The sequence below is a fragment of the Phoxinus phoxinus genome (assembly GCF_949152265.1).
Source record: "Phoxinus phoxinus genome assembly, chromosome: 1".
NCBI lineage: Eukaryota > Metazoa > Chordata > Actinopteri > Cypriniformes > Leuciscidae > Phoxinus > Phoxinus phoxinus.
This window is the reverse complement of record NC_136876.1, coordinates 1,226,003-1,251,115: the sequence shown is the minus strand read 5'-3', so window position 1 is coordinate 1,251,115 and position 25,113 is coordinate 1,226,003. Positions and strand designations below refer to the sequence as shown.

Genomic DNA, 25,113 nt, shown 5'->3' with positions numbered 1-25,113 from the left:
CGCCCCCTCCGTGTGCCTTGCCTGTAGCCTTGCTGCATCGATCCAAGCGCACTATACTAAATCCTTCAGGACAAACTTCGGAGTCTGGCACAGTATCATTAAGCCAAGTTTCAGAGAAGGCTAAAATACAGGCTTCCCTGTATTCATGCAGGTAACGAATGTTTGCTCGCAACTCGTCTACTTTTCTTTTTATCGATTGGACGTTAGAGAGAATGATAGTTGGAAGTGGCACTTTTGTTTTCCTCTTCCTGAGTCTTTGGTGCACTCCTCCCCTCTTCCCTCGTTTTCTCTTGTGTTCCTTGTCATCGACAGTTGTTGTTATCTCCGTGGATATGTTTGCATCGGTATGATTCCAATTGCCCGCGTAGGTGCTTAGTTGTAAGAGAAAGTCTCTGTTGTAGCGTACATGTGACTCTGCGTTGCTGGCCGGTTCACTTGCCACGCTGATAACAAACAGTATCGATCCGACTATTAAAGCCAGCTCCTATATGCGACTCATTGTGACTTACGTATGGTAACAGTCTGTTACGTATGGTAACGGTCATCTAATGATGGTTGTACCAAAGATGCAATGATCGCAACAAACAACTAATCAAACAAACAAAAACGACGAGACAGACAGCCTGTACAAACTCCAGGTCTGATGAAGGACCTGTGCCTGGACACACTCACACAGACACACTCACACACAAACTGTGATAAGAACAGCATGTGTGGGTGGCACTTCACTCGCTTCCTCTAAGGCCCCATCTCGAAACAAGACCAGAAAAGGTCATAATAAGAAAACTACAGCTCAGTATATGACAGCCAATGTAGGAGAACTATCTGGACTGTTAAGGGATATAACTATTTGAAAAGTAATGTTAGATCAAGAAAATACTGTGTGGAAATATAACCATTTGAAATATATATTGCTGAAAGCATGAATGACTGTGTAGCTCTATAGCACTTAGTCAGGTTAAACATTAACCACAGCCACGCTTGCTAAAATCATGCTACGGTTATTAGAGACCGGATGCAAACCGCAAGCCTCACGCCACAGCCCCGCCTGCTACTGCTGCTAAAGACCAAGTCCACTGCTTGCGATAAATGTGTGTGCTTGCTCAGAGACATATACACCCTGCATATTCTTGATGAAAATCTGCTGTCGCTATTAAAAGCTGTTGCTGCTAATAGAAGTATCCTGTTGTTATTTGCTGAAGTGCAGCTGAAAATGGACTATAAAGGAGGAAGGATCAGACGGACTCGTTGCTCTTCCTTGCTAACACAGATCTGGATCTCCAGCGTGCCAGATGCAAGAAGCCATTGAAGCCTAGCTAGTATCTATCTGTTAGTTAGTACTCTATTATAATCTGTAACAAGTATTCCTTTTTCATTTGATTCTTTTTAATAAATATTGTTAAACATGTATTATTATAATCATCTGACTGGACCTTGGATTTTTGAGTACGGGTTTTTCTTCTACCTGGATCAGGGAGATCCTGCTTGAAGAGTGACAAGAAGGGTGAGCATTCTTATGATAAAAAGAATAATCACTATGAGATTTGATTGATCATTAAGCCTAGCCAAAGAGGCAGCGTATAACAGTTTATATGTATTGAGATTATATATATGATTGTTGTATGGCGAACAAAGGTTTAAGAGTACCATAAAATGTAGACTTATAATACAGAGGGGAAATCTATTATCTTTATAATAGAACACGAATCCGTATAGACTGATCACAAAACTCTTGAGGACACGACTATAAGTGGGCTTTATAGTTACCACGGGATTATCTATATATCCTGGATAGGATGTATAATAATTTGGAATGGTATTAATCGTGAGATCCATCGCGAAACTCCAGATCTGATGAAGGACCTGTGCCTGGACACACTCACACAGACACACTCACACAAACTCCAGGTCTGATGAAGGACCTGTGCCTGGACACACTCACACAGACACACTCACACAAACTCCAGATCTGATGAAGGACCTGTGCCTGGACACACTCACACAAACTCCAGGTCTGATGAAGGACCTGTGCCTGGACACACTCACACAGACACACTCACACAAACTCCAGGTCTGATGAAGGACCTGTGCCTGGACACACTCACACACAAACTCCAGGTCTGATGAAGGACTTAATTAAGGAAATCATTTCCTATTATCACTGTAAAGCTGCTTCGAAACAATCTATATTGTTAAACTATATAAATGAAGGTGACTATAAATACGCTGTTTGGAATTATTTTCTCTTAGTGAATTAAGAAGTGGCTCGTAAAAGAGCCTTTGTTTTCACATTTATGTTGGATGTATTGTGTCTTCAGATGGTAGGTAGTGAATTAAGACACAGCTGCGTGCTGCCAGGACACTTCACCAGCAGAGGAGGAGAAATAAGTGGCAAGCTTTTCTGGAGGCATTGTTGCTTCCAACCTGGGTGATATCCTGCACCCCAAGGCTGTGCTGCTTGGGTCCTCTTCATCAGCAGAGTGCCAGCGAATGAAGTTGTGCAAAATGCATGTTGCCTTCACCACAACTTCAGCAACTTCAGGTGACACTCCAAGGACTGGTCTGTACAGTCGCCACTGTGAAGCCAGGATACTGAAGGCACACTCCACCATTCTCCGGGCTCGAGACAGGCGGTAATTAAAGACCCTCTGCTCGGGTGTCAGGTTGTGCCCAGGAAATGGCCTCATCATGTTCCTCCGCAGAGGAAATGCCTCGTCTGCCACAAAAACAAAGGGCATGGCTCCTTCAGCTCCTGGAAGAGGTGCATCTGGTGGGAGGTTGACGGCATCATGACTGAGTGCATGGCCAAAGGTTGATGAGGAAAGCGTACCTCCATCACTGCTCTTGCCATATGCTCCCACATCAATCATTCTGAAACGATATCTGGCATCCACCACAGCCAGCAGGACAATGGAGAAGGAGCCTTTATAATTGTGGAACTGGGAGCCACTATTTGCTGGGGCTTGGATTGGGACATGTTTCCCATCAATTGCTCCAACACAATTTGGAAAATTCCACAATTTCTGGAATGCCCTTCCACGCCTCCGTTCCAGGAAAGGGCATGTATTCTCCGACCAGATTGCCTCACACACATCTTTCACAATACCCACCACGGGTATTCAACCCTGTAGCTGAACGCAATTGTTCTGTACGAATCTCCAGTGGCTAGAAATCTGTAATATAAAAGGGAGTTATAGTTACAGTGGATAGTGCAAAAGCCTAGACTTAATTAAAAAAATGTCCAGGTATATGCTCATACATAGCACCAGCCCTGGGTAGAATTATTTGAGTTGCAGTCTGCCTTGACATCAAGGTGAATGTGTCTATGCATAATTTCAGACGTAAATATTGTGCTTTTTACTTTTCCTAAATTTGTCTACACTTCTAATTAGTTACTTTACAGATTGAGTACTGATACAAAATATATTACTAAATATTAACTCGTAAATTATGCGGTACAGTCACAGGTTAAACTAACCAGCAGGATATAGACTATTAACATTTTACAAAACGTTACACAAGCAAAAACATAACCTACCGTAAACAAATGCTCAGCCGTTCGGCAGGACCGATGGACTCTAAAATAAGCCTTGAACCGACCATCATCAAGGCGAAGCTCCTGGACCAAGTGGTGGTACTCCCCGCATTCTCTCCTCTTTCTGAGGGTCTCATGTACCCACACTGATCTCCTTTTCCCTGCCTCCTGAGTGTTTATACACCTCTCAACCTCGATTAAGGCCAGGGCAAGCGGCCTCTGCTTGTCCATTTTTTTTGTTAAGTTTACAATGTGACAGTTTACTTGACAACAAACCAAAGTTTTTTTGCGCGCGCGCTCGCTATTAGACTGACAGCTGACTCGGTGGTTGCTTAGCAACATAAAAACCGCAGCAAAATTTTTAGCAGTGCTGTGCGCCCTGCGTTTTCGAACCTGAAAAACGCGTTAGGTGTGATCCAAGCCTTAGAAGAAAATTTAAAGCTGAAGCTTACGGTGCTATTTTGAACCAATAATCGGAACAAAAGGCAGTTGAAGGATGACCTGTATAATTCAAATATTTATCTGACTCCAAAATAATTAATCTGACTCCATTAAAGTTGTTGTCATTCTTTAACCTCTTATTCTTTAAAGGTAAAGGTCTTTCTTAGAACTGGTAGGAAAAAAACGTAGGATTTAACCTAAACGTTTAGATAACGAAAGTTATAATCATTTTAGCTTTCAACATCATCAGTGATAAAAGGAAAGTGTTTAAATATTCAGACAGTAGAATGGAACAACATACTGTATAGAAAACTTAATTGTAACAAATAATGGACCGTTGTGCAGAAGAGGCCGTAAAAGCCTTTCTTATAGTTTGAGGTTACGCACCGGTGTGTGGGAGTGGCGGGGTTAAAGCCTTTCTCCCAGATCAAGTTACCTTTCCTTCTTATACCCTGAGCAAAGCATAGTTAAAGTCGGCATGAAATCAAATTTGACAAATCTTCTTTTTATATGTAATATTGTAGTGTTTATTATAAATGATTTATCTGTGCACTTCATTTTTTTTTTTTTATTCATCTACCCTTATAATCTTCAAATCAAATACATTACCCTTCCCTCCCCCCTCGAAACGACCTCTCTTCTCTTTCGGTCATGTGCAGTGATGAGGGTGTGGCTATCGGTGTCTGTCTCGTTAAATATAAATATGGGCTGATTCCTGCCTGAAAATTTAGCTGCCCGTCCTCGTTCTCGTCGCCAGGCTCCTCAATAAAAAATCCTTCATGGGAGGGTAACAGTGGGGAGTCCGGTGGAGAGAAATCCTCCACAACTGAATGTAAACTGGCATTCAAATCTGCCTCCATTTTGTTCGCAACGCCCAACCTCCAACAATCCAAACAATTCCCGAAGGATGAAATCAGGCCCCACCCTACATTTTTTTATAATTTCAGAAGCCGTTTCACTCGGTTATACGTCACAATAAGGAAAAAAATGACAATCTCAACTTCCGTTTCATGCCGACTTTAAACTTGAGTGGAATACCAACACCGATCCTGACCGACAGGAAACCAAAAGATGAAGCAAATGGGTAGTGATCAAGAGGGGGAGAAGAACATTCACATATTCTCCTCAATGCATGTTGAAGCAATAGTACTTAGATTGTACATTAGGATACTTTAATATATCTATTAAGTTCACCACCATTCATTTCAGTTTAATTCATTTATAAGTTACATATTAGAACACTGGTAAATAAACAGTATGTAGTTGGAAGCGTATGTCCTGTGAAGCAAATAGTACAGATGTGTCATTGAGGTGCAAAGGACTCTGTCTCTCCCGACCAGGGGCGGACTGGCCATCTGTGTGATCTGGAGAATCACAGAACGGCCGGTACTCCAGGACGGCCGGCGGGCCAGCCCACCACCCGCCACGCACGCAGTCATCACCTGTTTTTTTTCGGTTAACGCGGCCGCGGGTAAAAAACGGAAAGAAAAGGGCGGGGCTGAGAAGGCGAGACACATTTTTTTTGCGGAATTTAGATACTGAAACCGCTAAATGTCGCAAACTAACTGAAATATTTAGCAGCACAGCCAGCAGCAGTAAATATTAGCAGCAGTGAAGAAGTGAGCCAGACAGCTGTGCAGCAACATGCCACCAGTGATGATGAGGGACAGAGAGGTGAGCTGTTCCACAGGTAGATCCAGGGCAAGTAAGTGTGGAACATGAGAGGATAAAGAGAGTTACTTGCTAGGGATGATGTTAGGAAGTTATATTCAGGTTGCTACATTTTTAATGATTACAGACAGTAGGCTAGTTAAAACAGCAAAACTTCAACATTTTAGCTGTAAAATACCACATGCAGTAGCTAATATTAAGAAATATGTTATGCTTTTACTTTTAAAAATGTTGGTAACGTTACAATGCTTACAAACTTTGAAGATTTTGAATATAGAAGTTACATTTGTAATGGTGTATTTTCATTTAGATGTGGTATTATTATTTGTGCAGTAAGATTAATTAGTGCATAAATTAATTAAGATTATTAAGTAATAAATTCATTTTAAGACAGCATGGAATAGATAATATAATATGCTGTTATAACAGCATATTATCTAATCTATTCCATGCTATCTTGGAATAAAACCTGTTTTTTTTTTGTTTTTTTTTATCCATTCCATCATTTGTTTATTCAGGTTGAGCTTAGACCAAGAGCAGAGAAAGACACCCACTCCAGCTCAACTTTAAATTACTTTAAGCGCCCCAAGTCAGAGAGTCACAGCCTAGAGGTTTTTTACACAGGACTGCAGTGTGTTGAGACCTCCATTTATATGTAGTATTCGAGCCACAATTAAAGTCTTGTGACACTCATGCCAGGCGTTATTGTTGTTGTTGACGAGTTTCCGCACGCCGATTGCTTTGGGCCGGGCCTAGTCAAAGTCCAGGGCTGTTTTTTAGTCCCAGTCCGTCCCTGCTCCCGACAGAACTATCCTGTGACTGGAGTGTCCCAACAGTCCTCAATGAGTATACTGATGAAACCCTTGCACTAGGTAGGCATTAGCAGACTGTGATGATGAAGACCATTGTGCCACGTTTAATTCACATGTATACCTTTAAAAGTATTTCTGAAGTATTAGGGCAGTAAAGAGTTCTGCCCATATTTGCTCAGCCCTACAAATCCCTCCTCAGGTACATTGGACCTCAGGAATTATGTGAGGTACATTTGTGAAAATTTAGGGCTGAGTGCATTGAAGAAGTGTCTCCATTGACATAGTAGCACAGAGTAATGATGATAATTGTCAAGGATGCTGAGAAGATAGACAGAACGCCTACTCCCATCAAGGTGTAGGCTTAGTCAAATGATCATGTGGAGACACTTGTCAGGAACTCTGTCCATTTAGCTATTCTTCTTCTTTTATGTCCATCGCTGGCTTTGGCAAGCCGAACAAGATCTCTAGTGTCTGTGGTGGTCTGCTCCTTCTCATGGCATCTTCAACTCTCTGATGTTCATGTCCCACAGTGAAGTTGCCTTAACTCTGCAAGTAATTTTCTCGACTTGAAGGTAAAGTTGTTGGGCACCGTAGTATTCCACATAATCACTCGATCTCTGATGACAAAAGAGATGGCATATTTTGATTGAATAATGAGATGATTGCATATAATGAATGTTTACATAATGACTGTGACAAGGTGTAGAAAACAAAAACAAAATGGGAAAAGAATGCGGTGGATATGAGGTGACCAAATAAAACCAGTTGACTATCAGGAAACTGTAGTACATGATTTGAGATACGGGGTTCCCGTGTCTTTAAAGGGGCAAACATGGAAATTGTGTCAAAAAGAAAAGTTTTAGAATCTCTACTACCGTTACATGAAACATAAATAAATTGCCTTATAGAAAATCAACAAGTGTTGTTTTCAAACCTTCTCTGATAGTAGGAGCATCAACAAAATATTTAGTGAAACCAAATTCAGAAACTTGATGAACTTCAATCAATTGTTGATGTAATTAACAGTAAAGACCTCAAAAAAACTAAAAATATCTCAAATGAAAAGCCCATGGTGGTACTGTAAGGCTACGTTCACACTTGGCGTCTTTTTTGACAAAAAAAAGTTAACAACGACGTTTTTTTAGCAAAAAAAAAAAACCGCTGCGCGTTCGGTTACAAATAGCAGCCGAGCGCGTCTTTTGTTGCTATAACAACAGCTGCAACAGTAGTGTGCCCACACAGCCTCTTTGTGATGTTTGTTATGATAGAGTTGTGTACTCATATCAAACAGCTCCTTGTGCTCCGAAACAAGGACGATTAGTTTTTCTACCGGCACCGTGTCCATTTTTCTTGTTGTTATGGAAACGACAGGTCTCGCTACTCGCTTGTCATTGGTCAGCTGTCAAAAAGGCGCTTGACGTAGGGCGTTCTTTTCAGAAAAGTTAAACTTTTTTCAACTTTAAAAGACGCTCTGAGCTGCAGAAAAAGACGCCGGCGGTGGCGTTTAAAAAAGCGCTCAGGACTTTTTTGAAAAAACGGTTTACTCCATAGGGTTCTAATGTAGAACAGACGCTGGCAGTTTGAAAAAAGACGCTAAGTGTGAACATAGCCTAAGATGGCAAAAAACAAAGATGCAAAAATAGACAAAAGCAAAAATTAAATACTTAGTAGAGTACATACATCTGATGTATAACGTTCCAATAAGGAAAAAATTCAGTGTATTTACATTTACATTTATGCATTTGGCAGACGCTTTTATACCTGATATACTAAAACAAGCTACTGTTACACCTCTTCTTGATGATAGGGATTTTAATAATTTTCTACCTATTTCGACCCTTCCTTTTATTACAAAAGCATTGGAGAAAACAGTTCTCTATCAACTCCAGTCTTTTCTTAGCTCAAATCAAGTTCTTGAAACTTTCCAGTCTGGGTTTAAGCCTCTGCACAGCACCGAGTTTGCTTTATTAAGGGTTTCTAATAATATACTGTTAGCGACTGACTCTGGTGACCCTGTGATCCTAATACTGTTAGACTTAACCTTTGCCTTGATACAGTTGATCATAAAACTCTCTTATACACCTACTAGAATATTTTGTAGGCATCCAGGGAACTGTCCTCAGTTGGTTTAGATCTTATTTAACAAATAGAGTATCTCTGTCAAACTGGGTCATTTTTCTTCCTCGCCAGCCCAACTCTACTGTGGAGTGCCACAGGGGTCTATTCTCGCACCCATTCTTTTTTCCCTGTATTTGCTTCCTCTGGGCTCCATTTTCAGAAAGCATGGTGTATCATTTCACTGCTAGGCAGATGATACACAAATTTATTTGCCTCTGAAATGCAACAAAGATACTGCTCTGAAATCTCTTTTTGCATGCCTAGAAGTAAAAATATGGTTCTCTCAAAATTTCTTATTTTTGAATGAATCCAAAACCGAGGTTATAGTCTTTGGCCCCCATGACAACTATAATAGCAGTAACATTGATCTGGATTATCTTTATCCAACTTCATCTTGCATTAAGAACTTAGGTGTTCTCTGGGATCAGAACCTCAAATTTGAAAAACAAATAAATGCGGTGATTAGTTCTTGTCTTGTTTTTTGTTGGCTTGTGTCAGAGTGTGATCGTCTGCGTTTTATGAAATAGGGTGGAGGTCTGCCACTGCCCAGTGACCAGCACTTTTCCTCTGTATGGCCTGTTTTCTGACAGGAATTACAGAATCTGTTCAGTTTGGCACAGTGTGGCTTTCTGAATAACACAGCTACCTCACCATGCATTTGTTTGGGTGACCCAATTTTTGTTGCCAGCTGACAAAACCTTCGGATGTATTTTGTGCTGGAGAAGCACCACACGAGCGATTGCTGTACACACGGCCCTGCATTTGTAAGCTGTGGTGAGAGTTGGTACTGCTCTCAGGTCCTGAATAGCCCCAAGTATCGCTTAGCCTGTACAAATAAATCTAGGTGTGTCCCTACACATGTGAACCAATAACAATCGTTCCTGGATACTTCCGTTGTCCTTGTCTTGCAAGTAACACTATAATGCTCTTCCTATTACTTATTAGAACTGTCTTTGTAAACTGAAGTAAAAAACTGAACAGTATGTGTTTTTATTAAAAAAAAAAGTGTTTATTTAAACAAAAGATTTAAAAAAACTGGTTACACAATGATTAATATTTGTAGCAAAATATCAAAAGGTTACAGGTTAAAATCAGCTCTTCAATCTCAAGAGGGCAGTCCTGTGAGTGGAGAATTACAAAGGCTATTTACCTTCTAAGCAGTTCAAGCAATAGATGTAAAAAATAACTAGTTCTCATCCGAGCTATTAAAGTTAAAATAATACAACAGAGCAAAAAAGAATTTCAGTTAGAAAACTGAACAGGTAGAGAACCAATTTCTCTCCAGGGAGGTACACGACACAAAGTCAAAAAGCAGTCTTATATATACGGGACGGGGTTACATTGGTAGTTTTCCAGAGGAACTGGATAAGGGACAGACAAATGCATGAGTTATTGCCACACTCATTGTGGCCTCCTGTGATGTCATTGTATTCCATATATGGGCATTCTTCGTCCTTTGCGTCTAAAATAGAATGCTGCGTGGAGTCATCCAATCAAAATGCGGCGTGAACACAACCAATCAGAATGTTCAGCGCACAAGTCCCACCCCCGAAAGTTCCTAAACTTTGAAAAAGTACTACCTAGCCAGCAGGGACTTTTGGAGGGGGAAATATTTACCCGGAACTTCATTTAGACCCTGTTTCCTGCGGTGTAAACACACCGAGTACCAGCCCACAGTTCCTAGTTCCTGGGGAAAGTTCCCGCGGCGGAAACGTGGCTTATGTTGGCATTAGTGGAATAGCACTAGCATGGTTTAAATCATACTTATCTGACCATTATCAGTTTGTAGCAGTAAATGAAGAGATGTCTTATCGATCACAAGTTCAGTATGGCGTACCACAAGGCTCAGTACTAGGACCGCTGCTGTTCACCCTGTACATGCTACCATTAGGAGATATCATTAAGAAACATGGAATTAGCTTTCACTGTTATGCCGACGATACTCAGCTGTATTCTTCAAAACCTAACGAAACTTACCAATTCACAAAATTTACGGAATGCACAGCTAATACAAAAAATTATTTAGGTTTGAGCTGAAATGCATAGCACAGTCTAGAGCCCTGTATAGTGCTGTATTTCTGCTTTACATGAGCGCCACCTACTGTCAGAGAGCAAATGTTTTTTTTTTGCATTGATCTGATAAATTACACATTCCTGTTGGTTGAACACGACCAATATCAATCAATCAACAAAGTGTCCTGTGCTCAGCACACACCGGCTATAGGTGGAGAGGAGAGATTTGGCTATAGGGTGATGTGTGGCTAACTTACACAGAAGAGACTTTGTTGCTCAGCACATGAAAATAAACTACTTACCGCAGGGATTAAAGCAAAAAAAAAAATGTTTTGACTGAAAGTTTTTCCATGGCCAAACCCCGTTCCACAGCCTGTCACAGTGTGAAGTGTTGTTCTTCTTGTAATTAGGAGTATAGTATTTACACACTTTTATAAAATGTCAATGTTTTCAATCTAATGCTTTTACAAGACTTGACTCTTTGTGATGTAGTCATACAAATAATACAATATTTGCATAAATTTAACACAAGTTTTTATTTCTCAAATAATAAAAGCCAACAGAGCATTTGCTGCAAAGTGAGCTAAATATCACAAACTATATTTTATATTTTAATCTAGCCATTATGAATAAATAATATAATGTTATTTTTTATATAAAAACTGAACAGCATGAGCAGGGCCGTACACAGGGTTTTATAAGAGGTCCTTGCTAAAGGGATCTTGCTAGGGGGGTTCGGGGGCATCAAACACAGACAAGCGGAGTGATACAAACAGTGAAGTCTCCCAGTGCTTACTGGTGAAATATAACATATTCAAGGGCCATACAAATATTAATATTTATATAATACTAGACTATTATGGAATTATATTTAATATGTGCTTGTGTTGTTAAATTGAGCTTATATTTTCCACTGTAATTAGCAAAGAACATTTATATGGGTTAAATAGGAATACATTATAATAATGTTAATCTCATGGGCACAGTATGCAACACCTGCTCTTCCTCTCTCATCTCTATTCTCTCTTCTTCTCGCAGTCTCCTAATCTTTACCTGTGTATCTTACCTTCCAAAAGCTGATATTTGATTGATAGTCGTTGCAAACTGTTGTTTGGTTTAGCTACACATCTCACAGGCCAGACTCGTATTTTATGACCGTTGCTGAAGCGTGTCGTGAAGCGTCGCGCTGGAATTCGCGACCGGCTCGCAGCTTCTGTGAACAAAAACTAAAGCCCTAAAGACTGACTAACTTTGATTTTTTTCGTTCACCTTGCTTGGGAAAACAAGCGAGGCGAGTTGCAACAGCGTCGCTTTCTATTTGAGCGCACTTTTCGCGCATCTACATTTTTAAAAAACGCACGTGAGCGCAAACATGTGAACGGCCCCTAAAGCAGCTCAGATGAGGTCGGTTATCGTGGCGATATGCAATATCATTGCAGCACCAAAGTAGAGTTAACATTAGGCAATCATTTCACAACCTTTACTTTGCACTTATCCTGAGCAGTTTTTCCGTGAGCGGGTATAGAAAACCCGGAGTGGATCAGGAGCGGAGTGATCACAGAATGCTTAGTGCAGAGAGGAACGTGCTTTAGCGCCACTCCAGGCTTTGATCACGTCCCCCTCCGCAGGGTGCATACACCTCGTCCTTCCTTAATTTAAGACCCATTCAAACTAAAATGAAGACCTTTATTACACTATTTGAGAAATGTAAGCATATTTACAGCCTTAAAATTATTAAAAGTGAACTTAAGACAATGACAGGGCAGCCCTGATATTGACGGAAATCCGTCGTAGACTCTCTGCAATTAACGGAAATCCGTCGTAGCGACGGAGAACTTTAATCCGTTACCGTGATCTCAGACTGTGTTTAAGTGGTTTCTCCACTGTATGGATCTTCATGTGTCGCTTCAGGTTCCTTTTAAAAGAGAAACTCTTCCCGCACTGATCACACGTGTGCGGCTTCTCTCTGCTGTGGATCCTCTCATGTCTTTTCAGAGATGATGACTCACTGAATCTCTCGTCACAGTGTGAACTCTTGTAAGGTTTCTCTCCAGTGTGGATCCTCTCATGTTTTTTCAGAGATGATGACTCACTGAATCTCTTGCCACAGTGTGAACACTTGTAAGGTTTTTCTCCAGTGTGAATTCTCTCGTGCTTTTTTAAATTGCCCGCTGTAGTAAAAGTCTTCTCACACTCAAAGCACATGTACTCGCTCACACCAGTGTGAGTTTTCTCATGTGCATGTAAATATGGCAGATGTGAAAAACTCTTTCCACACACAGAACATGAATACGGCTTCTCCTTCATATGAACTGTCAGGTGTGTCTTCAGGTTTGATGACGTAATAAATGTTTTGCCGCATTGATCACATGAGAACGGCTTCTCTCCGGTGTGGATCCTCACGTGATAAATAAGGTGTGATGATTGACTGAACCTCTTCCCGCACTGATCACATGAGAACGGCTTCTCTCCGGTGTGAACTCTCATGTGAATCTCAAGATGTTGTTTGGTTGTGAAATTTTTTCCACACTGATGGCATACATTCTCTCCAGTGTGGATCCTCATGTGTATCTTCAGGTTACTTTTAATAGAGAATCTCTTCCCGCACTGATCACACGTGTGCGGCTTCTCTCCAGTGTGGATCCTCATGTGTATCTTCAGGTTACTTTTAATAGAGAAACTCTTCCCGCACTGATCACACGTGTGCGGCTTCTCTCCTGGGTGGATCATCTCATGTCTTTTCATATTTATCAACAGACTGAATCTCTCGTCACAGTGTGAACACTTGTAAGGTTTTTCTCCAGTGTGGATCCTCTCATGTGTTTTCAGATGTGATGAGTGACTGAATCTCTTGTCACAGTGTGAACACTTGTAAGGTTTTTCTCCAGTGTGAATTCTCTTGTGCAGTTTTAAATAGGCTGCTGTAGTAAAAGTCTTCTCACACTCAAAGCACATGTACTCTCTCACACCAGTGTGAGTTTTCTCATGTCTATGTAAATTAGACAGCCGTGAAAAACTCTTTCCACACACAGAACATGAATGCGGCTTCTCCTTCGTATGAACTGTCAGGTGTGCCTTCAGGTTTGATGACGTAATAAATGTTTTGCCGCATTGATCACATGTGAACGGCTTCTCTCCGGAGTGGATCCTCATGTGAATCTCAAGACTATATTTGCTTGTGAAACTCTTTCCACACTGAGTGCAGGTGAAAGATTTCTTGGCTCTTCTTTTCTTTAAAAATGTCTTTTTAGTCTTTGAGCGACTCAAAGGTTTTCCTCCTCCAGGTTGGACATGATGTTCCTCCTCCACTTTTCTCAGTTCTTCACTCTCCTCCTCCACTTCTCTCAGTTCTTCACTCTCCTCCTCCACTTCTCTCAGTTCTTCACTCTCCTCCTCCACTTCTCTCAGTTCTTCACTCTCCTCCTCCACTTCTCTCAGTTCTTCACTCTCCTCCTCCACTTCTCTCAGTTCTTCACTCTCCTCCTTCACTTCTCTCAGTTCTTCACTCTCCTCCTCCACTTCTCTCAGTTCTTCACTCTCCTCCTCCACTTCACTCAGTTCTTCACTCTCCTCCTCCACTTCTCTCAGTTCTTCACTCTCCTCCTCCACTTCTCTCAGTTCTTCACTCTCCTCCTTCACTTCTCTCAGTTCTTCACTCTCCTCCTCCACTTCTCTCAGTTCTTCACTCTCCTTCTCCACTTCTCTCAGTTCTTCACTCTCCTCCTTCACTTCTCTCAGTTCTTCACTCTCCTCCTCCACTTCTCTCAGTTCTTCACTCTCCTTCTCCACTTCTCTCAGTTCTTCACTCTCCTCCTTCACTTCTCTCAGTTCTTCACTCTCCTCCTTCACTTGTCTCAGTTGTTCACTCTCCTCCTTCACTTCTCTCAGTTCTTCACTCTCCTCCTTCACTTCTCTCAGTTCTTCACTCTCCTCCTTCACTTCTCTCAGTTCTTCACTCTCCTCCTTCACTTCTCTCAGTTCTTCACTCTCCTCCTCCACTTCTCTCAGTTCTTCACTCTCCTCCTCCACTTCTCTCAGTTCTTCACTCTCCTCCTTCACTTCTCTCAGTTCTTCACTCTCCTCCTTCACTTCTCTCAGTTCTTCACTCTCCTCCTTCACTTCTCTCAGTTCTTCACTCTCCTCGCTCTCTTCCATCGGGTCTGACAGGAAAGAAAAAAAATTACATTTATTTTTCAGTACATCAAAATGATTCAAAGAGAGAAATATAAAAAGAAAGGACATGAAAGTGAGCCCTGATGTAATGGTAGAAAGTAGACAACTGTTATAAGAAAATAATATGTCCATGAAATTTTCCATGAATGAGGTCAATTTATCTTCCAATTATTATTTTTAAAACATAGGCACAAATCCGTTTCTTTAGCAAGAACTATTCATTTGATCAATGACACAATTATCTAATATGATATTAACATTAAAATATACAATACTGCCATGTTTTGACACCAACTTTGAGATTGATATTTATTTTACTAAAACGTTTTAATTATTAATGGTTATTCACACTAGACTTTTCCTTCATGGACGGTTCTATGAAGGAGCTCTTTCTACTGCATGATGGGAAGACAAGAGAATAATCTCAATCCATGGTCTCAGTTTTTACACAAACTGTAGCATTGACTATATTCATCAGCCCTGTTACCAAAGTTACTGTAAGGAGAATCTCTAGAACTATGAATAACTTGTATGATATTTGACAAATACAATTTTATCAGTAACTTGGCGTTTACTGATTATTCCTAAAAAAATTTTTTTAACTACGTTGAAAATGACTAAAATTCTGGTGACGTTGTTTGCAAATTGGGCACCAGATATAAAATAAATGTAAAATAAAACAGTTAAAATAGTATTGTTGAATGCTCTACTGGGTGGTTGCCCTGTACGCTTAATAAACAAACTACAGCTAGTTCAAAACGCAGCAGCTCGAGTTCTTACCAGAACCAGGAAGTATGACCATATTAGCCCTGTTCTGTCAACACTGCATTGGCTGCCTATTAAACATCGTATAAACTTTAAAATATTGCTGATTACTTACAAAGCACTAAATGGTTTAGCTCCGCAGTACTTGAGCGAGCTCTTAACGCATTATAGTCCTTCACGTCTACTGCGATCTCAAAATTCCGGCCAGTTAATAATACCTAGAATATCAAAATCGACTGCTGGCGGTAGATCCTTTTCCTACTTATCACCAAAACTCTGGAACAGTCTTCCTAACATTGTCCGGGAAGCAGACACACTCTGTCAGTTCAAAGCTAGATTAAAGACACATCTGTTTGGCCTAGCATTCACATAATGCATTATAGACTTCTATAACTCAATGTTAGGCTTCATAGATTAGGTCAGCCAGAACTGGGAACACTTCCCTTAAATCCTGATGTACTCGATACATCATAAGAAGAATGGCATCTACGCTAATTTTAGTGTCTTTGTTTATCCCGAGGTTTTCCGCAGCCTGCCGGATCCAGGCCGTATCCAGATCTGACGAAGGACTAGGGGTGTGCAATATCACGATTTTTGATTAAAATGTCTCCACGATCTGCTTTTGAAGAAATATCGTAGGATCGTGCATTCTATCAGTTTGCAGTTCTGGCGCCTCCGTCTCAACATGCTGTACAACGTGACGTATATTCACATGAAATGCAGAGGAACGGGACACTGTAGTTCATTAAAATGTATTATTTGCATGTGCTTTAAAGCCTTACCGGTTAAACATGTCATTCGCTGCTGCACTAAAATGCACTAAAAGCCTGTTACTGGACTAAGTTATCTTTCGAGTCTTATCTATATGGGGAGACTGCAGACCTGGAGCCGGTAGATATACGCCCCTGGCAGTTTTACGCCCCAGGCAGTTTTACGCCCCTGTTGTTCCTGATGCGTCCAGTAGGGGGATATACTGCGAAATAACATCATTAAATCAACGCTAACACATTAATAACCTGTCCATAGACTTGACAATTTTGTGTTTTTTGTTCATTTAAATATAAACGCTACAGTGTAGATCTGCACGGATTAAAATAGAAAAATAGATGCAGATATTCAGTCGGGGTTCACTCTTCACTCAGCCTACAGAAGACGTTTGTTTTTGTGAATTGAAAAATTAAAAATACATAGTTGGATCAACTACGTGTTATGACAAGTAATGATACAGTATGACCAACTGCAGTTATAGGCCTATTCACCGTATGTTTTTATATGGAGACTAAGTGAAATATGTTGTTGTGAGTTATATAAAGTTACATTTATAGATATTAACCATATTTAGACCATTAGACATACAGTACCGTGTAATCATATGGATCCTCGATTTAATATCTGCTGTAGGCTACTATTCTCTATTGGTCGTCATACAGCTACAAAACAGTGTCCTACCTACGTGGTAAGATAAATTTAAGCCAGATCGTCCTGAACTTTTTGGTAAATTCTGGGCAAGTTTCATCTGCATAAAGACAGAACCATCCAATGGCAAAACCTTTAAACTCAAAGGTTTCTAAAACAAATAATATCCTAACAAATAATACAAATGTTGTAACTACAAATAATAGTTACAACAGACTTTACAATAGTCTGTTGTAAAGAACCTTTAATTTTTTATTGACAAAATGTAATCTCTTTTGATGTCCGTATACCCCCCTTGTTTTTTTGTTTTGTTTTTTGTTTTTCCTCTTCTCACTGTTAATGTCTGTATCCTTTCATTTGCAATACAAAATAAATTAATAAATTAATTTTTAAAAATATTAAAATATACCTCAATTCGTGTCGCTGTACAGCCTCCCCCTACTGGACGCATCAGGAACAACAGGGGCATAAAACTGCCAGGGGCGTAAAACTGTTTGGGTCCTATATCTACCGGCTATCCAGCCTGCAGCCTCCCCATACTCAGTCTTATTGCGCCAATACACACAAGGTTTATGTAAACAAAGTTGGTTATGTCTAAAGTGAAAGAACAATGGAAAAAATTAAGAAAAAAAACTGCTTGTCAAATGTGTGTATATTAGACTCGTTGCGTGCAGATCTTAAAGTGACAGTAGCCCAATAGCAAACCTGCTGCCGCTTGTTCTTAAAGGGATAGTTACCCGAAAATAAAAATTATGTCATTATTTACTCACTCACTCTAATCTTGTTCCAAACCTGTATTAATTTCTTTCTTGTGCTGAACACAAAAGAAGATATTTTGAGGAGTGTGGCTAACCTCGCGGTTGCTGGTCCCCATTGACTACCATAGTTTTGTTAGGCTTTGTTTTTAAAATAGGGACATTAGTTTGGCGGTAATGCTCAGTCACTTGCAAAATAGTAAAACCAACATGAAAAGGAATCGTGATAAAATCGTGAATCTCCTGAAAACAATTGTGATATGATATTTTTGCCATATCGCCCACCCCTACGAAGGACTTTCGCCTGGACCCGAGGACAACGCAGTGCTGAAGTGCCAACTAGCCTCTCCCTATGGAGGATCCCATTAGCACTCTACAGATAAAGCGTTGTGGGGAAATTCTTTTTTTCTAAATATGCGGTTTAGCTACAATCGTGACATGCTTATGAACATTAGGGGAACAAAGCCTGCCAGCTTGATCCCCAAATTCCTGACTTTTGAGGAGGATATCATTAAGTCAGCGACAAGAGTTAAGCGACGCAGCCGAGCGAGAGGGAGGAGAGCTGGGGCTCTCCACAGGTGGAGGAAGCGGGGACACCAGGTTTCTCTCCCTGCTGTCTGCCTGTCTAACGTGCGCTCCCTCAGTAACAAAATCGAAGAGCTTATTCTACTGTTAAGAACCAGCCGAGATTTCCGTATGAATTCGGCTTTTGTCTTCACCGAAACCTGGCTGAACGTGGACATTCCGGATTCAGCGGTGGAATTACCTGGATTTAACTTAATCAGAGCCGACCGCGACAAAGGACGAAGTGGGAAGACATCAGGCGGAGGTCTGTGTTGTTATATTAATTTAAATTGGTGCACTGACGTTTCAGTATTATACAAACATTGCTGCCCCTTGTTGGAGTTCCTGGCTATAGACTGCAGGCCATTTTATGCCCCTAGAGAGTTTGCCTCTGTTATATTTGCATGCGTGTATATTCCACCTGAAGTTAACACAGGGGAAGCGCAGTACGCTCTAACGGAGCTGATTATAAACATTGAGAATAAGCACCCTGACTCTGTACTACTTGTTATGGGCGACTTTAAATACAGGTCTGTTTAGACACCACTGATTGGGAATCCATGCGTGCCTCTTGTGACTCTATGGACTCGTATACAGACACTGTGTGTTCATATATTTCATTCTGTGAGCAAGCTTTTATTCCCACCATAAACTGTTAACTGTTATTCCCAACAAACCTTTTGAAATCAATCAATTTTTAATCAATCAATTGTTTTATGCAGGGTTCCGAGTTGTTTTAAATCATCAACCATTATTCCAGTGCCGAAGAAAAACAAAGCTGTGGACCTAAATGACTACAGACCGGTGGCCCTTACATCAGTGGTCATGAAATGTCTGGAGCGTTTGGTTCTGTCACATCTTAAACCTATCACAGCTCCTTATCTTGATCAACTACAGTTTGCTTACAGGGCAAACCGCTCGGTAGATGATGCGTTCAATTTAGGACCATCTTGACTCTCCTGGCTCCTATGTAAGGATGTTGTTTGTAGATTTCAGTGCAGCCTTTAACACCATTCTACCCGAGCGACTGTGGGAGAAGCTGTCACTGATGGGGGTGGGACCCTCTATCGGCCGCTGGATTATGGATTTTCTTAGTGACAGACAACAGTATGTACGGCTTGGCCAGCACATGTCTGATCCTCAGACTACTAACATTGGAGCACCTCAGGGGTGCGTGCTGTCACCATTTCTCTACTCACTGTATACCAATGATTGCACTTCCAATAATGGTTCCATCAAGCTGATTAAATTTGCAGACGATACTACATTAGTCGGCCTTATTAAGGGAAACAACGAGTCTTACAGGCGGGAAGTGTCTAAATTGGTTGCGTGGTGTAATGAGAACAACTTGGAGCTTAATCAGCAAAAGACTGTGGAAATGGTGATAGATTCCACTCCCGCCTCCCTTCCACTTCTAACTATCAAGAGCTCTGTTGTGAAGAGGCTGGAGACAATTACATTTTTAGGCACTGTTATCACAAATTACTTGAAATGGGAGGAAAACAGTTCCTCCATTCTTAAGAGAGCTCATAGTGGAATGTTTTTTCTGAGACAGTTAAATAAACTGAACGTTTCCAGCTCTGTTCGGTCTAGATTTTACAGGTCCACTGTGGAAAGCCTTCTTTCAGCATCCATTACTGTTTGGTTTGCCTCGGCATCAGCCCAGGCGAAGGTCAGCCTACAGCGTATTGTGCGCACAGCAGAGAGGCTGACTGGACAGAGGCAGCGGTCACTTGACGACCTATATGAGGCCGGAGTCAGGAAGAGGGCAGCTAAAATTGCTGCTGATCAGTCCCGTCCAGCAAGTGACATTTTTAGGCTGCTTCCTTCTAGGGCTGAACGATTCATTGCATTTGCGATAATATCGCGATATGATGAAAAGCGATTTTACAATGATTTATTGCTTGTGTTTGTTGAATAATATAATAGATAAAGAGCTTAAAAAATAATTGTGTATTAAATTGCAATCGCAATATTGGTAAAAATAATCGCAATTAGATTATTTTCCTAAATCGTTCAGCCCTACTTCCTTCAGGAAGAAGGTACAGAGCAGTGAGTACAAGGACCTCACGCCATCTTAATAGTTTTTTTCCAAGAGCCATTTCCCTTATGAATAGCTGATCTAGCACTATTTTTGGACTATTTTATTATTTGATTTGATTGTTTTAGGCATGCTTTTTGCAGCTATACGCATATATGTTTGTGTGTTGAGTTTGTGTGTAACTGATGGCCATATCTGCTGATGCATTTGGCGAATAAAGTGATTCTTGTCTTATCTTATTACCCCGAAGTGATAAAATAAAGGCAAGACAAGTAGTTTGTTTAGACATGTGTAACTCCTCCTCCCGGGTCCTTCTCACCCCGCTCTGTGCGGGTCTCGAACCCGGGTCTCCGGCATGAGAGTCAGGCAAAAGACTGCAGCCCCTAGCGTCTGTCGCTAGAGCGTCTATTGAGATCAGAGGAGTGAGGTTTAGCAACTACTAGCTGGCCTACGAAATGTAAAGGCAAGACAAGTAGTTTGTATAGGCTTGGTTTGTAGGGAATTACAAACATGCACACATTCAAACGCACATAACTATAGAATCAATTCTTAATGCGCACGTGAACGCCATCAGTGTTTCTCACAGGTTCGCGTTTAAAGTCTGTGTAGAAAGAACGGTGTCGTCTTAGCGGCCCCTAATAACTAATGATCATTTTGACGGAAGTGAAGCAATCAAAACTAACTTTAGCTGGAAAATAACATTATTCAAGAACCGCTATAAAGCCAAAACAATCTCTGTTACCTTAAATTATACGTTTATCTCTGTAAAACAGCTTTGAAACAATCTACATTGCTAAAAACGCAATATATATAAATGAAGATGACTTGAAGAAAACCCAGAACATTCTGTAGCATTTCATAGTGTAACTGTTTATCTAAATGTGATGAAGTGCTTGAATGTTTCTGACATGAATGTTGTTCAGCATCATGAATGAATGAAGAATAAACACCAACCTTGTTCTTCAGGATCTTCAGTGTGTTTCATTCTGCAGGGTTCTGGATCACTCGTGTTCTCACTGTCCTCTTTAATAAACTCAGTCTCTGCAGATTTCAGCTCTTCCTGATGCTTTCATGCTCGTCTTCACTTGTAGCTGATGGGGATTTACAGCATTTATTGCTGAATTACTGTGGGAGGAGCTTCACTGATGATGTGATTGCAGTGGGAGGAGCTTCACTGATGATGTGATTGCAGTGGGAGGAGCTTCACTGATGTTGTGATTGCAGTGGGAGGAGCTTCACTGATGATGTGATTGCAGTGGGAGGAGCTTCACTGATGATAAATTCCAGCGTGGGAGGAGCTTCACTGATGATGTATTCCAGTGTGGGAGGAGCTGATCTGCCAAAATCAAAAATATAAATTACTGAGTTTTGTTTTTATAATAAATTACACTTCTAAGCATTTACAGGGCTCGCAAAATCGCCCGCCCGACGTCCCGGGGCTATTGTGTTTTCCAGTCGGGCTTAGGCATGTGCCGGTATCACTTTTTCATGCTGCGATTAATTGAGAGAGCATTTATCACGCTATACGGTATTATCACGATATTGTAATTTTACAAGAGAAACAGGATAAAAATAAAATCCAAAATAATCCAAATTCCAACTTTTAACTACATGCTTCTGTCATTCAATACTAGATTTTAGTAATGGAAAACACGAGCTTAAGCTTGTACTCTCTTGTAAACATCTATAAACATCATTTACTCACACAGTCACACTGTGTGGAAATGTATGATTGTGTTTATTTTTTTTATTATTATTATTATTCTGCCTAACTTCCATTATCAATTACATAACTTTTAGCTGAATATTGCATTTTTTGTTGATAAAATACGAGACGCGAACTTAAGTGTTACAAGTGGAGTTCATGCTAACTCTTAACTCTTCTTCTAAAACTGTCTTCGATCAGCAATCCCTCTGCATTTTTTTGGAACCCAAAATATTTCCAAACATCTGACTTTACCCTTTTTGAAGGGGGATAAATTGACGGCAGCGTTCCTCCTTCCGCCATTCTTTTTCTTCATGTGAGAATTATTTTGAATGCGGCGTCAGTGGCCGTGGCGCGCACTGATTCTACATGTGACGTGAACACTGTTTACATCCGGGTGCGCTCACGTGTTCTGCGCAGCATATACGCAGTGTTTGTTCAAGCGGTTGATGGAAAATAAGCTATAATGCACGTTCTAAAAATAAAAATTCGGATCTAATATTTTTTACGGTATTTTGAAGTGCCCACGATAACAATATTGTGTATATTCATTATCGTGATTTATCGAATTACCGAAAATCGGCACGTCTAGTCGGGCTACCAAAATGCATAACCGGCCTGCCCGACGGGCTATCTGAACTAGTGTTCGCTTCAGTCTTGTTATAATCAGATTCAGCGCGTTCTTCATCTTCAATCCGCAGTGGCGCCGAACAGAGCGCACGTCAAAAACAGAGGACAGGGTGTGTGTGTGTGTGTGTGTGTATCTGAGCCTCATTGGTCTGTCACTGATCGTCAATGTCAGAATATTAGAGATTACCAATCAAATCAAAGTAGGCGGGATTTATATTCACAGAAGCGGCTGAGCGCGAATTTGATCAGAGCGACTCGACGCTTCAGTTTACGGTCAAGTGCGATAAGATGAATCAGTGATGATAAAACCCTGCCATCTGCATGTTAATGAAACCAGTTAATTGTGAGCGTTAGACCCTAACCCAAAGTGTTACCTTTTTTTTATTTTTTATCATCCCCTCATTGGGGTCTGAGCCACAGACTCATGTTCCATACTGGTCACACACATTTCAGTTCAGAGAACCAGATGTATATTTGTATTGATGATTCTAATTTGATTATTTTAAATAAGTTTTAATATAAAATCGAAAAAGTTTTTGATTCATGTTTTGACTCCTAACCAATTTTCTACATTAAAAATTGTCTTTTTATGTGGGCTAGTAAAATTCATTTCGGGCTACCAAAATCTGAAGACTGCCTGCCCGAAGATTTAGAAATTTTGCGAGCCCTTATTTATGTCTGTCTATCTATTCACCGTACAGTTACTGATGCCAATTCATTCATTACTTTTATTGCTAATCCTAACATTATTCTGCTTCTTCATTAACATACATATAAATAATGGTAAGAAAAACAGTTAAAATCGTAAACAGAAATAAACTTACATATAGTAGCCAACAAATCCCCTCAGTCTGCTGACACCAATGAAATGAGCTTTAAGTGACAATTTACAGGAGATCTGGAGACATCAGCATAATAAATGAGGTGAAAACAGGAACTATTGTCATGAAATAAAGAGTGTTTTCAGCAGATCTGTTAATATTGATGAGCCTCAGACTATCAACACTCATTCAACAAGCCATTCAGGATCATCAGCAGATCATCTCACTTTATTCTGAGTGTTTGCTGTTAGAAACACATTATTTGAGTCAGGATATAAAAGCCTATAAAACTACTGCTACACTGAAAGACAATACTGTTATTTCTCACAATATGACATGGATAAAACATCAATAATTCAAAAACGATCACTAATGACACTCATCTTCATAATCCACTACAGATAAATAATTAAAGAAGCATATGTCCAAATTAATCTAAATATATAGCAAGTTTGATCTTATGATAGGAGCATTAATCACAATCAAGTAGTTAGACCATTAAAATAATAACAGAAACTGTTAATTATCATAACACTTTTAAAAATATAGAGCCCCAAAAGCAATATTGTTCCAAGAGTAAAACGCTTTTCATATTAGTATTGCTTTAATGTCTCACGTGGCTCATCATAGGCTCAATGTTTAGCATTGTTCCAGTATGACACTCGAGATCGATTCACACATTAATTCCCCTCACAGATCTAAAACTTTGACTTTTGACTTGACGAAACAATAACACAAACACACACAAAAGCACTCAAAATCGCTCAGGTCTGAATGAACTCGACATATTCTCCTCATGCTCGCTCGACGACGCCAGAAAAGACGCACAAGTAACTTATCGCTGTGATCGATGAAAACAATACAGAAATGAGTCTGTCGCTTAATCAAACTGTATAAAGTGTGTTTGGTGGTTGTGTAAATATGAGAAATACCGTGAACTGCTCTCCTCACCTCAGAAGACTCGACGCTGAAACTCAGTATCACAGTCCCGCCAACAGCCCGAGAGAGAGCTTAGGTGCCGGTGTGGTATTGAGATGGGTCCGGGCTAAGGACCCCAGCAATCCGATTGGTTCAAAGCACGTTTTATGGGTAATCGCTTTAGTGCCTGGTTACAAATCATACAAAATCACATAATTAAAGAAGTCGTTTGACCTACGTTATAACGAGTCATTAATGTATTTTTACTTATATGTTTAATATAATAGTATACCCGAAGCTATATATGGTTAATTTAAACATTTCTCGTTCTTAGTGTTTTTTTAGTTAGCGTATAGTAGCGCAGCTTAGAGCATACATCTATCCGATAAATGTTTTGTCGTTTTTAATACAAATAGGCTACATTTGTATTTATTACTACTTTCTTATTAACAGTTTAACCATAAATGACAGAATGCTAGCTATTTTTTGTGTGCACTTGGTATAAATATTAATCAATCAAATAAGTAATCAATCAAACCCCTCTTTATATATTTTATTTTTTATCCTGATTAAAGAAATTGCATGTTTAGGTATGTTTTGAGACGTTAAGTTACTTGTTATTAAGCAATAAGGCATAATATATATTTTTTAATTACAAAGCATGTCATTTGTGTACTAATTCATGATTTATGTCATATTTAATTGTTAAAACAGAACATCATACAATACAATACC

General features: G+C 40.1%; 1 protein-coding gene across 3 annotated transcripts; it reads right to left on the bottom strand.

The window, feature by feature from the left end:
• Positions 1-6,449: 6,449 nt before the first annotated feature.
• On the bottom strand, positions 6,450-24,481 carry LOC307006056 (uncharacterized protein). Of its 3 annotated transcripts, none has more exons than XM_079626662.1 (4): positions 24,412-24,481; positions 21,259-21,640; positions 12,440-14,750; positions 6,450-7,076 (listed from the first exon to the last, which is right to left on the bottom strand). In XM_079626662.1, the coding sequence occupies exons 2-4, from the start codon at positions 21,287-21,289 to the stop codon at positions 6,977-6,979; spliced, it is 2,442 nt and encodes an 813-aa protein (XP_079482788.1). In that variant the 5' UTR covers positions 21,290-21,640; positions 24,412-24,481; the 3' UTR covers positions 6,450-6,976. The 3 variants fall into 3 exon arrangements, with proteins under 3 accessions (XP_079482788.1, XP_079482790.1, XP_079482789.1); XM_079626664.1 differs by having other exon boundaries at positions 21,259-21,635; positions 24,393-24,454; XM_079626663.1 differs by lacking the exon at positions 24,412-24,481 and adding an exon at positions 23,464-23,539.
• Between the last annotated feature and the right edge of the window lie 632 nt (positions 24,482-25,113).